Genomic DNA, 14,630 nt, shown 5'->3' with positions numbered 1-14,630 from the left:
ATTGGCATTTCAGGTACTTTCTTGCTCAAGTCAGACGTCACTTTGTTTGTCTGCACCACTTTGTCCGCATCACCCCCTCACGTTTAACTTTTTGTCATCGTTTTTCTTATCAATTTTTATTTCTACATCAAGGGAAAGACTGAAACAACATGGAAAGTTGAAGTTATCATTGTGTGGTCACATCCACACAGGCAGGGGGGGAGATTGCTTCCAGTGGTGGCATCCAGTCCTGATTTTGTTCTTACTGTAACATCTGCAGATGAAGGAGTTTAATTTAGAAGCTGCTTGTTTAGGTGGCTCCTTTTCATTTTTTTATCATTTATTTGACCAGAAAACGGGTCCGACTGTTAACCAGCCAACTACAAATGATCCTGCTGGGTACTTCCACTACAGTTTTGCGTTAAAAATCTGAAGATAGCGGAATGCTGAGTTTGCATGTGGAATACTGCAGATACAAGGTATGTAAAAGATGCAGGTTCCACCTTCTGAACTTTTTTTTTTCTATCATTTATATTGTTTTCTTTGTTTTTCAGCTATTTTTTTTTTATTTAAAATCAAACCTCATGAAATTTTAATATGAGAGCAAGAAGTTGCTGAATGTTCCCATCTCGAGCAAATGTTTGAAAAAGCTAAGTATATATGAAGAAGAGGATGTACCTCTAAGATATAGAGGAGATTTCTCCTCCAGCACTTCCTTCGGGGATAAGCATAAAAAGCAAAGTCTTTCTTCTCTTTCTTTTCCCCCCACAACGAGGCAAAAATGATGAGAATAGCACAGTAAATCTGACTCTGTGCAGGCGGATGGGGGCGGGGTAATTGGCTTTGTCTTGGGAAATGCTGATGTAGCCCATTGCTTTGTTTTAACAAACAAAACCGTGGTTCAGTTATCCACAATCCTGACTGCGGCATCCATGGATTCAAATCAAGACTGAAGAGAACAAACCAAGAATCAAGAAAGGAACCCAGAAACAAGATCATTTGAGGTGCAGTAGAACACCCAAAAGATAAGTGAAGCGTAAACACAAAACCCAAAATCACAACATTTTCATTTTGCTGCCTCTTTCTGAAGTCTTCTCCAGTCTGACAGCAAGTCCATCAGAAGCATGAGAGCAAAAAGAGGAAAGGTTGTACTCCTAACATTGAGACGTCTGTTAAATATTAAGAGTGAAGGAATTAATATTTCAGTATCTGGCCTAATCTTTGATGCCGAGCATTTCAGAGGTGGCAGACCATTGGGAATTTGTTCAGAGAAATGGAACATGTGACACTGACAGTATTGCACATCACCATATTGCTATCATTTATTCACTTTTAATCGTCAGATAACCTTTGAAATCTTCATTGGAATAGATTAATCCTTAAATTTGAAATTAAGTGTGAAAACTTTTTGATTATTTTTTTTTTGGCTTAATAACTGTGATTTCCCCAGTAAATTACCAGTCCCATCAACTATTCCACAATTTTTAAAGCATGAAAAGCCATTACAGCAAATATCCGTTTAAAGGGCATTTACACAAACAATTTCATACATTTCCAGTTCATAACTTACCACAAAATAGTCTATTCCACATTTTATTCCTCTCTGTGGTAACTTCCTTTCAGGTTTCTGTTGTGCTTTTGGCAACACTTTACAATAGGGGCGCAAAATTTGCTTAGTTACTAGGAAATACCGTAAGAACTGATGGTTAGTTAACCAGTACTTGGTGATAAAAACGCAGCCAAGCCTTTTTAGGGGAATACTGGTCAGTTATCAGGATGACAACCAGGAATGAATCAGGAGCAAATGTATAGTTATGAACCACACCAAAGTGGAACAAACCAGAAATTAATATTTTACATTAAGGTACATAAAAACAGAAGGTAATCAGTGGGAAATGATTAATTATTCAGTATTCAGTATGTGGTAAGGCTTTTTTTTTCCTTTTTTTTTTTTTTTTTTTTTTTTTTTTTTACTGATTACACACTGTCATTTTCTGTGTTAACTGACTATGATGTAGTCATCTGTAACTCTGTGCTCTGCTAATGAATTCCAATGTACCCAGAACAAGTGTATGTGTGCTGTACTTAGCTATCCATTAGTTTCCTTACTTGTTCCTCTTTGTTGTCAGAATGACTAACAACTAATCCCTAATAAGCCTGGCGACTGAGTAACTACCCATTACTTCCTGGTTCAGTCCTCTTTGTTTCTCTTATAACTAATCAGTAGTTCCTATGTAAGGCTTGGCTGTGTGTTCACCAGGAAATGCTAGTTAACTAACCATCAGTTCCTAGTTTGTTATTGAGATATTTCTTTAGAAATTAAACAAATTTTGTGTCCCTTTTTGTAAAGTGTCAATGTGCTTTTCATTAACATAAACATTTTTAAATGCTCAGTTATTGTAAGACAATTTCAAATTCATTGTCCTTTAATTTCTGGGGAAATTATGGATCATATCAATCACCCAAAACATTAATATTAACAATTTCACAACAAGGCAGATGCTTGAAAGAGAAAACAACTCTAACAATTAAAAATATTTTCCCTATAAAGCTTCGAGAACATATATTTATAACAGCACACACTATGATAAGCTTTATAAAGTAAACTGCATAAATGGATAATTCCAAGCACACAAGATTAAACACACTAAAAACCCCTCATATGTACACTGAAACCCAGCCATACAGAGCAAGGATCAATAGTAATGGGCCCCCATGGAGGTGCAGCAAAAACAGCACAACGCAAAAAGAGATTGATCCTCCCCTAAGAGATGGAGCTGAGAGCTCTTTCCTGTTTTTTAGGCCTTCTTCCAGAACTCATCCTGCCTGCAAATGCAAACAAATGCCAATGTCTCGATGAAGAGTGAAAAAGAGCAGTCTTGACAGAGAGGCTTCTGATAGCTCATCCAGTCAAACTCTGCATCAAATTAAAAAGCACATTGTCAGATACTCTTTCTGGCCTGAAGCATTTTGGGTGAATGGGTCAGGAATGGCAATGGCGAGTCACTCTGCCCTCGATGAAAAGCAGAGACAAACTGCCTTGTGGATAATTTTACAAAGTGAGGTGTGTAATCACCCATGTTTCCTTAAGGAATGAGCGTGAAGCAGAATGACGAGGATAATGCTCTGAATATGTGAGCACCAAAGGAAGAGTGATTGGGTTTATGTTCCCTTTCTTCTATTACAGTATGTGCTGATGTAGCTCATCTTGTTGTTCTTATCAACAAAGCCATAATTCTGTTGTTTGCTATTATTGCATTCGTGGATTCCAAAAGCACACAAATACACGGTGAACAGCAATAAAAAAAAAAAAGAGTAGGATAGAGGTATTACTGAATGAAGGATCTACAAAGAAACCACACAAAGAAGACTTTCTGCTGATTACAGCACCTCTGCAGTCCCAATCACTGAGCATTTAATAGGTTATGCATTACTTATTAATCACCACATTAAAACTTACAGATGCATTACAGTCATACACAAATACTTCTATTTTCTACATGAACATAACACTGGTGAGATGATCCTTAAATATCTAAACAAGGTTTGGATTAATGCAACTTTCACTGGACACTAAACATTTCCACATAACAGATTAGTTTTCTCCTTTTGCTTTTAGGGGGAGGAATATTTGTGTAACTCTCTGTAGTTAGCTATATATGAATATATATTCAAAACTTTGGAACTTCATGTCTGATTCTGTATGGCTCTGAATCTCCCGTGTGATAATAAAAGTACAAAATCATTCATTTATACATCTGTTAATCCAACCGATTTCTGATTATATACAAAGGTCTTAATGTAACTGCAGAAAGTTTGTTTTCTAGTTCCACTTACTCACTGCCACACTTTTCTCCAGCCTCACAGCGAGATGTAACAAAACCGTTCCTGTGGCCTTGTTTCAGCTGTTCTCCTTGTTCTACTTTCTTCTTTGGTGTTCATTTTCTGGACTGCATTTAATGTTCAGAATTTATCATGCTTAACCCCCCTCTGTTCTGACAGTGAACCGAGTGCAGAAACACTGACGCTTTTCAGTTCTGAACAGAAACAATACATCAGTATATAATTTTTCTCTGGCAATATAAACTTTCTGATTTTGTTAGTTCTATCCCACAGAGACATGAAAATACTTCCAAAACCCATCTTCTGTTGTAAGATAAGTTTGAAATTGATATCTTTGGTCTTTGCTCAGTCTTTTGTTCATCTCAAACAGCGCAACTGCGAACTGCTTTGTGCCACCCACCTAATAGCTATTACAATATGTATTTATGCAGTCTGGAATTTTAGGGTTTCATCTTTAGTCAGTATTGCCATTTTTTTTTACTGTTTCCCACTGTTATTTGATAGAATAAAAACTGAATTTGTAAGGAACTTTTGTACCATGCACTAACAGAGCCAAATTAAAGGCCAGATTTAGGGAGCATTAACATCAGGATAGTCCGCTAGACTCGGTCCGATTGGAGACTCGGCTCAGTTGTAGGGGGGCGTATCCATTCAAACCGAGGTTGCATTCATGCTGTACTTTGGTCAAATGTACCAAACCTTTACAATAATATACCCCCATTCCCACCAAAGATGGCGCTGTGCTAGTATTTAGCAATACAGAGGCCAAGACCGGCGTGAAGAAGAAAACTGTTTTGGATTTTTTTTTTTGTCTTGTGCAAGCATAATGCAAAAATTCACTGCAACAATGCAACAGTATGAACAATAGACAAGGCAGAGGACTTTTAATGCAATCCCTATGTATTTACCCACAATTCAATGCTACGCCAAATGCAGGATAGGGACTTTTTTTGTAGTCCGCTTCCTATATTTGGTCCACTTGAAACGGGCCAAGACCTGCGTTGGTAGGCGGACCGAGTCTGCTTCTTTGGGCTGAATCAGAATTTGTTTGGCGCATTCACAGTTCCCCAAACAAAGCGGACTTTCCGAGCAAACGGACTCTAATTTGAATCAAAAACGCTGATGTGAATGTGCCCTCAGAGGAATATCTTGCTGAAATGGACATAACTATCCACAATAATGCATAGTTTAATGTTCTCTTGGTGCTCCTAAACCACAGTTCCAGATGTAGTCCAAGACTGTAAGATGAAAAGATTACCACAGCCATGATAATAAACTGATAACAAAGATCAGTGAAATGTCTGAGCATATTTGTCTGTCAAACTTAAGTTTGAGGCAAAGCTGGACAGAACAGATCATTGGTAGGTTGGACGAGCTCTGATTGTCTATGTTAACCATAATCAGTAAAAAACAACTCAATTTATTTAGTATTTTTGTACTGTTTATACGGGTTAACATAGATCACCTTGTAATAGACTACCATATTATATGAAACTGCCATGAAGATCGACTGTGTTCACAAAGTCAGTTCAGCGAAGATGAAAATATTCTGTTGCTGTTCTAGTGACATTTACGAAGTGTCATTGAACATCTCAGTCAATCATTTTATTAAACAATGACACATTTCGTTTAAAATCTCTGACTGGCTGGAAGTTAAGGGAGGTGGTTCTTCTTCTGTTGTCCATTTGTGTGTGTGGAAAGAGGAGGGAGTGAGTCAGTATGGCTGATGTTACAGATGTTAGTGCACTAATAAGCAATATATATACTTGTTTTTGATATTGTTGCAGCCCATCCGTCTTTGTCTTTTTAGTCATAAATTATAACCAGCACCAGACTCTTCATGATTCAGAAGGCTGTAAAATCTGTAACTTTAGATATGCTGTGATAAAGGTTATAATATTTCATCAGTCCAATTTTATTTAGTGCCCCACTGGAACTTTGTGCCCTACGGCCAGTGTGTAATGCACATGTTGGGGAAGGCAGCTCTGATCACAAGGCAGTATGAAGACTTGCATTTACAAAAAAATTAAACACAAATCTCAGTAAACACTAAACTTGGCATTAAGGCTGAAGAAAATATTTGAATTACCAAGTTTAGTTTAGACAAACAAAAAAACAAAAAACAAAATGAAATGTAAACTCATTTGCCATACGTTTTAAAATAATTTCTTTTCGTAAACCAAAGAAACAAACTAGAAAAAGTCATGTGTCATCTTAAAAGAAGACTGCCTTGGAGTCTAAATGATTGGAAGATTAAATAAATTGAATTTTTATAAACTGTATGCAATTCCTCAGGATTTAAATCCTTCAAAACTGGTTCAGTTTAAGCAAATAGTTATTTCAATTTAAAAATATATTTGGCCTGGTAAGCATCTCAAGGATCAGTTTTAATCAAGAGGGATGAAAATAAATCTTGACAGGTAAACAAAACTCATGTTTCATTGCAGTTGAGAGGCACGATGAAAACCTACTCACATCAGCAGGCCCTTATGCCACCTTATACAATCCTGCCCACACACTATCACTTAAACACACATATTTCAAAATGTCTCTGTCATAGGGTAAACTAAACCCACACATGCCCTTCCCACATCACTCTTTTATGGTAAATTTAGCTGTCCTCTGAAAAAACAAGAAAAAAAAAGTCACCAATTTGAGCTTGTAGCCACAGGTCCTTCGGGTTTCCAGCTACAATTGATCTGTTTTCTCTTTTTGTTATTATTAGGGCAAATCTATTTGGTGGCCATCAGTTTTATTTTCTTTTTACAATGGGGGGGGTGTCATGTCTACTGTCTGTGCGTGCATTCAAGTTTCCATGTTTGTGTGTACAGCATTCGGTAGCGATGATGCCTTCTGTCCCAAAGGGGCAGTAGGATTGTCCAGATAAATCATCTTCAGCTGGGTAACCTCACTACATGAAAATTGAATAGAGAAAGTAAAAAAAAGAGGGAAAAGAATTCAAGAAGCTTTGCACATCAGCTGAATTTATGAAAAGGAAAAAAAAAGAATCTGTATAGTGATGATATGAGATGAAAAGGAATGATGAAAGGGGGATCATTACAGAAGAATGCAAAGTGTGAAGTTTCTAGCTTTGAATGAAGATGAACTGTAGGTGCAATGCATGGCCAGCACTTCCTTTGTATTGCTGAGCATTCAGATCACGACATCTGCAGTAGGAACAGAGCCAAAACAGAGCATGGAAGAAATGAGGAGATGGGTTGCCAGCCATATTGCTAAGCCATGGGGTAAAAGAAAGCAGTCTCCAGGATGCACTGAACGTGCTGCTCCTTAATATCGATAGATAGATGCAAAATGTTGAATTTAACCAAGACACAACCGTCTTTGCTCTCGTGTCCACACACACACACACACTATCCTTGATTCTGCCCATTACAGAATTCCTCCGTTCTTCCCAGACATAACTCCTCTGGGATCCTCTCTCTCACCAACAGGAGTTTCTACCTTGAGATCCTTCCCTAATTTACCACCAGTTGTCTGCTAGTAGAGCTGCTTCTGATTCCTTTTTCATTATTTAGCTATGTCCATCTCTGCCCATTTCATTACTGTGATTCAGACACTCCTGAATTTATAATCCGGCTTTCTGCTGAATTGGACACCATTCACAGTGTTTCATGCACTGCAGTCAATACCTGAACATTAGAAGGTAACATTTAATTCTCAAAACTAAAAAGGCAAAATATGAATTAATACCCAGTTTCTTTTAGCTTCATCCATGTTAACAAATCACTGACTAATCTGTATCAGTTGAAAGTTTTTCCTTTCACTAAATGTATTTAAGATATAAAAAAGATAGATAGATAGATAGATTAGATAGATAGGTATATAGATTAAAGGGACAGAGGGAGATCATACAAAACATGCAATAAATAAAATAAAATGCTATACATATATATATATATATATATATATATATATATATATATACAGACTATGCACTATATTTGTTTATCTAACAACTGCAAGATGATTTCTACATACTACTTCATCAGCATTTCATGTTCTCTTTGTAACCTGTAGTTATTCTGCGTAGAATAATCACATAGGTTTCAGAAATGGGAGTGACACATGATTATAACCATGGTGATGTTGTAGTGATGGACAGTGCTACCTGAGATGTGTGCACCACTCTGGTTAAAATAAGCAACAGTCTGGCCAGATGTTAGCTCAGTAACACTGCATCCTTCATCCTGAGATGAGTTACTGATTAGAGTTTTCCGCTGTTTCCTGCCTGGATGCGATAATACACTGACCCCCTCACCCTGTCACTTCAGTATGGCCTTGTGTGACCACCGGCAGATGGCTGCGAATGACGTTTTGTAGCAATAGACTCGAGTTCCATCCTGGTGTATTAGTCAAACATCAGCTGTATGTTTGAATAAACAGCAAGTTTAATGTTTGACAATTAACCAGGACTGCAAAACAAATCAAGCATAAGAAGAATTAATTGAGAAGTAATCTTGACTTTTAATTAAATTTAGATTTGAGGCTTACCGAACAGTTGATTGGTACACAAGGTCTTCGCGTCTGCGGTAGTCCTCCATATGAGAATAATTAGTGTTAAACATTGCATCATAGGTGAAGATTTTCTGCTTGATGGTACCTCCATCTGTGACCTATAGAGAAAAAAAAAGAAAGAATTGTTAAGGGAATTGATTTATTGGCGGATGGGACAGGTGCTCTCTTTCTACCCCACCTACTGCAGGCTGTTATCCCATGGCCGGGAGTGTTGCTTGCCCTCCCGCCTGCAATTACCTTATTGATTCATGATAAACTCAGTCCTAATAATGACTAGAGCAAGGGATTTGAAACCTGCTGACATGATAACATCACAGACACAGTCTCTCAGGTGCCTGCAGGTTTGTGTTCATTCACACGGTTAAATCTTAATGAGGACTGACACAGTGCGGCGTTCCTCGTGTGTCAAGCAGTCTGCTTTTTGTAATGGCAGGTGACGAGATACTACAGAGGTAATGGGATAGAATATTCAAACACTGGTCTCATCTCTATTTTTTTTTTCTTTTTCTCGGCACGGTATATGATTGAGTAGTTCTTTCCTTTCTAATATTCACAGCGGTGTTAAAGTCACTTAGCATTTGAATGACTGTGATTCCTGCTCTCTTCAGAAGCTAGCGACAGCCATAAAGGAAAATGGTTGACAGGATTTTAATGGAGCCACTAATACTGCTGCTTTGAGGAGGAAAATTGTTGATGGGCCTCTCTTCCATTTGCCAGGGAAGATGCTATCATTTAGACTCAGCCCCTTCACCAGGTAAACAATGTCAGAGCACATCAGGATTATTCCACATAATGTATAACGTACACATTGCCTCAGAAAGACACAAAGCCAAATTGCATTTATATGTGCCAGTGATTGTTCCCCTTGAATGGGGGAATTCATAACGTCTTGCCTCAGGAGAAGTCATGTTGCCTTAGGCTTAGCTTGTTAAGTGCAACTGCACAGGGACTTGACATTACCAAAACATCCAAAAGCAGCTGTACAGAAATTAATTACGTGTGCTACAACCCCCCCCCCCCCCCAAAAAAAGAGAAAAAGTCAGTTTTATACTTTAAACCTGAAGAACGTTAAATCTGTTGAAAATATTTCACTCAATTAATTTTACATTGATCAGATTATTCGGATAATAAACGATTTGACACAATTTACAATTAGTGTATTGTGGTTATAATTAATAACTAACATGGTAAAGATCAGCATGTAAACGCCAAGCTAAGTTTGAAATCTGCTATAAGCAGACACTCAAACTACCTCTATAATTTACTTCTATAGTCGTTTTTAGTTAATCATTATGAACATATGTAAACGCAAAGCTGTAAATGTGCACATCGCTACAGCATGAGGTGGATAGTAACATAAACACAAACAAAGAAAACTGTCAAATTAGAATGCTATATTCAAATGTATGTGGGTGCATTTTTCTCAGTTTTACAGATCAATAGTATTTGCACAGTGATTATGATCATTCTATACTAACAAACACTCCAAAATAGAAAAAAGTAGAGAAAAACATTTGTGTTATAAAGTCAACACTTACATCTAGCACACAGGAAATCTTAAAGCTGTTTTAATGTGAAATGTTTTTTTCTTTAAATTAAGTAAGTAAGTAAATAAATAACTAAATAAATAGAAAGACAGTGTCAGAATACATAATAACATGCTCCATGTCCAATTTTTGTGCATGTTCTTGGCGTCTACAAGCATTTAGAAAACTCTAAGAATCAAGAGTCAAGTGTTTTGTGTCAATTAATATGCCAGAGTAAATTGCCTAAAAACAGAAAAAAAAAACCTAAAGTTTCCATCCTTGCATCTTTTATTTTACTTTTTGACAGAGGATATAATGCTATACTAACAATGGTTCCATGCACACAGATGCCACTGATCACCTTCAGCAACAATCCTTTGTAAATATTAATGTTTGTACTTAAATACATTCTTAGTCTTGTTTTGTGAGCATCAGGTTCTAAACTTAGTGCAACACTTGGAAATGAACACCAGCATTTATTATGTTGTACTTTTTCATAGATAATCATTAGGTTGGTGCAGATAAACATGAATCTGTTGACATATGCACAGTCGCTACAGCAACTAGTCCTCATGCAAAAGTCTTGATTTCACATTTGAAGTCAGGGGCGCAAGTATGTTCATTGTGCTGTACTTTGTCGTCGTGGCTGGTGTGCTTCAGCAGCCTTATGCGAGTCACCAAAAAATGCAAAACATAGATCTTTTTATAGCCAGGAGCCAGGCAGTTACATGTTTAGACATTAAAGCACTTGGGCAATTATCCAATGAACCTTTAAAAAAGCCATTTCCTCTGAGAGTTGCACGTCAACAGCATGGATTTTTGTTACAGCTTTATCTCTAAGTTCTCACTACCGTGATGGCCTGAAGGTAGTTAAAAGTCTAATAGTGGATGCTGTTAACCCTGTAGGCACCAGAGATTTTTAATGCATACTGCAAATGAGAACAATATGGCATATGATGGCAGTAACATTACTCATTCAATTTTATATAGAGGCATCTGTGATTGGAAGCTGTATTAGATCCCATAACTTTCACTTTAAACTACGACTGAATATAAATATATAATATATATAAATATAAAATGATATTGTATTGATATATTTCTCTTGACTGAAATAGAACTGAACAGCAATAACCTTAGTGAGCCATGTTGGGAAAGACAATGCACTTTTACAAAGTCAATATCCTTTGCACCATCCAGGAGAAAACACATCCAATTGTAAATACCACATGAAAGAGTTTGAGCCGCAAGTAAAATATTAATCTATGGATTACCTTTTTGAGGGTTCTGTGTTTATTTATTTATTTATTTAAATTGGGACAATGCATATTCATCAACACATCGGCAAAAGCTTCAATGTAAATATGCCGGAGTTAGCACAAAGCTAATTTACATCCGTAGTCCTAAGGCAGGAAAGGACAGATAACACGTAGTCCCTACACAAGAAAACAAAAAAACAATACAGACATTACATCATAACAATAGACAACAATAGACAAATCTCACAGAGTTTAAGAGGCCCCAAGAAAAAAAAATTAAAAAAAAAAAAAAAATTAAAAAAAAAAAAAAAACCTAGTGTGAGCATGCTTGGTTGGTTTTCAGCCAGTGTTTCAGAGCTGTTTTAAAGGCTGAATACGTGCCACAGTTCCTGACATGGGCTGGCAGTGTGTTCCAGGTTTGTGAGCCTCTGATTGACCCCACCATTTGACCAAATTTTGTCCTACGCCGCTGTACGTTACAGTCTCCTCTGGTCGATGCTCTGGTATTTGGCCGATCACTAGGTTTTTTACCTATAAAATCCATTAAGGGAGGAGGAGCAAGTCCATTTACAACTTTAAAAATAAGGCAAGCATCCATAAAAATTTGATAACTTTCCAAATCCAAAATATTATACTTAGTTAGAATGTTACAATAATGGTAGTGTAATGGCTTTTTGTCCAGAGTTTTCAGTGTTCTCTTAAAGAGGGACTTTAGTGGCTTCAAAATGGCCTCTGAAGTGTGAGACCAAGTGGTATAACAGTAGGTGATATGACTAAATATCATGGCGTGCATATAAGCCTTAGCTGATTCTGTGGTCAGAAAGGTTCTTATATGCTTGAAGTTTGACAGATTAAATTTAATCACATGCAATACTTTTTTCACATGTTGCTTAAAATTTAGATTAGAATCAAAAACTACTCCAAGATATTTAAATTGTTCCACCACATCCATTGTGTTCTCTCTCCATTGACTAACACAAATGGTTGTTCGGCCTCTGCTGGCTGCCGGGAAAAAAACATACAAACTGTTTTTTTTGTATTAAGATGTAGACAAGCGTCATGGAGCCAGTGAGATACTGGCACCATAGCACCAGAGAGTATTGCAGCGGCTTCACTTTTGGTTTTTGCATGAACATATAATACTGTGTCATCCGCATATAATTGGATTTTCACAGTTTTACATACATTGGGTAAGTTATTGACATATAAACTGAATAAGATTGGTCCTAGTATTGAGCCTTGTGGGACTCCAGCAGAACAAGGTAGAAAAGTAGATTGGAAATGTTCTATTTGTACAGCTTGTTGCCGGTCCGACAGATATGATTTAATCCAGCAGAGAGCACTGTTAGAAAAATGAAATTGTGTTAGTTTAGCAAGGAGCACATTGTGATTGATGGTGTCAAAAGCACGTTTCAAGTCAAGGAACACAGCGCCCACAAAGCCGCCCATGTCAAGTAGATGTTTTAAATTTTCTAGAAAATAAAAGGTGGCAGTCTCTGTGGAGTCATGTTTCCTAAAACCGAACTGCATTGGATGAAGAGATGTTTCACTATTGTTTAGATGTTGAGTTAGTTGTGCAGCAACCCATTTTTCTGCTATTTTTGAAATCACTGGTAATATATGTAGCCTCCAAGGCTCTTCCAGGAGGAATAAAACAACTTTTATTTTCCTTTTCTTTTTCTCCTTGGCAGGATTAAATTATGGGCTCTTGATCTCCTCTTGCAGTCAGGGGGGTGTCATCCTAGAGGACTGGAGAAAATGACCTTTTGTGACCCGAAAGAGGAGGACGGCTTCGGGTGTATTAGTTTTCTTTTCTTTTTCCCCCCAGATAAACACACAATTCACATTTACCTCCAGATTTCTCTTTCAGGACCTCCTGCAGACCCCAAACCAGATGGTCTGAACAAAACCTCTAACACAATTTACAGTCCCTTAGGTCAATAGATACGGAATGTCACATCGAACTAAGCAACTGGCTCTTGTCAAAATGACACCTTTACACCTCCAGATAAGACTCAACGGCGCCAGGAGAGAGACCCGGCAACTCTGCTTTGATCCTCCCCGAATATACATTCTGGGTGACAGATCCACCCTTCTTCCCACGGGAAGAAACTCCAGATGCACTTCTTTGTGTCTTTAAATTTCCTTTCACTAACTGGTTTAATGTAGCCTACATGATTTTTGTTGATAGGTTTGACTGAAGTTTCCCTTTGTATTCATTCTCATATGTGATTTAAATCCTTGGACTGATCACACATCAGAATCAATCATGAACACTTTACTACATAATGTTGGATATATCTTTCCAAGTTTGGAACCCCTGTTAAGCAAATAATAGGAATGGATAAGAATGTAACACTCTTTCAGGATTCATCGGCTGAGGAAGACAAGTCATGCCAATGGATTAATCCACACTTGATAAGAAATATGTGAAATATACAACAATTGGGTTTCATGTGTAAAAGTATTACTATTGGTAAATGTTCCCTTTTCAAGCAAACAAAACATCTGCATGAGTCCCCAGAATGTTGATTGCCATGCTTAAAGCTAAGAAACAAAGTTAATAATTTGATTATCATGATCATGTTAATGAAATGGGAGAAAGGAACCAGGGCCCGCAGTGAAATAAGACCTGAATCACTCCTACCCTCTTGGTTAACAATCAAAGCTGACCTGATTGGGTAAGACTGACCAGCCTTCTGACGATTAGTGGTTTGCGATTGGTCAGGACCTAGGAGGAAGGGTCCAGTTAAATGGACCCGCGCTCTGGACTTAGCGCTTCTTCTTCTCTTCTTTTTGTTTGTCCTAGCTTGTTCTTCTGTCTCGGCCCTTGACTCTCGATCGCCGTGATTCTTGTACTTTGACTTAAGTTCGTTGCCCTCTCGCAACTTTCCGCTGTACGCAGCTGTTTCTTTGTTCTCATAAGTTTACTCCATCTCTCTTCTTTTGTGCGCGTAAGATCTTAACGAGATAAGTTCGAACAGAAAAGTAATATTTGTGTTGAAGGCGAAACAAGCCTTGTTTAAGTTTACCCAGCGAACATTTTTATTTTTCCTTTTTGAGATCAGTAATTCACCAGAACCGCAGTTCCACTAATTTTTGCGTCTGTACAAGTACTGCCTACCCTCAGACAGTACGCGTGGAACACAACCTTTGGAATAAGTTGAGTACGAGAAACACCGCCCTTGGCTCTGGGATTCTGCGGGACAGAGATCCCAACCCGTTCATCAGAGCAGCTCCAGACCTACTTCTCCCGACGCCAGAAGGTCCATTTCCCGGAGACTTGCAGTCCAGGACAGAACCACCCGGCCCGCCGGCTCCATCAACTGACCCAGCGGGAAAAAGTAGGATCTTCATAGCGCTTTGATATCACTTGTGGTGTTCAACAGTACATCAAATTTAACCAAAGTATAAATTTGAATTCTCATCCAAACACTAAGTATAATTTTAACAAAGATTTAAGTGAAATAACGATACCGATTTAATT

At 37.7% G+C, this 14,630-nt stretch overlaps 1 protein-coding gene across 1 annotated transcript in view; it reads right to left on the bottom strand.

Moving 5' to 3' along the window:
• The window catches only part of igsf21a (immunoglobin superfamily, member 21a), a gene marked incomplete at both ends in the record, with an annotated part of 171,435 nt that overhangs the window by 64,445 nt on the left and 92,360 nt on the right, over positions 1–14,630 (bottom strand). The window contains one exon of the mRNA XM_079243027.1: positions 8,335–8,456. Coding sequence (XP_079099153.1) covers positions 8,335–8,456 — 122 coding nt within the window. The remainder of the gene's footprint in view (positions 1–8,334; positions 8,457–14,630) is intronic.

This window comes from Telmatherina bonti, assembly GCF_933228915.1.
Source record: "Telmatherina bonti genome assembly, chromosome: 6".
Classification (NCBI taxonomy): domain Eukaryota; kingdom Metazoa; phylum Chordata; class Actinopteri; order Atheriniformes; family Telmatherinidae; genus Telmatherina; species Telmatherina bonti.
Note: the sequence above shows the minus strand (reverse complement) of the source record. Positions and strands in the feature narration are given on the sequence as shown.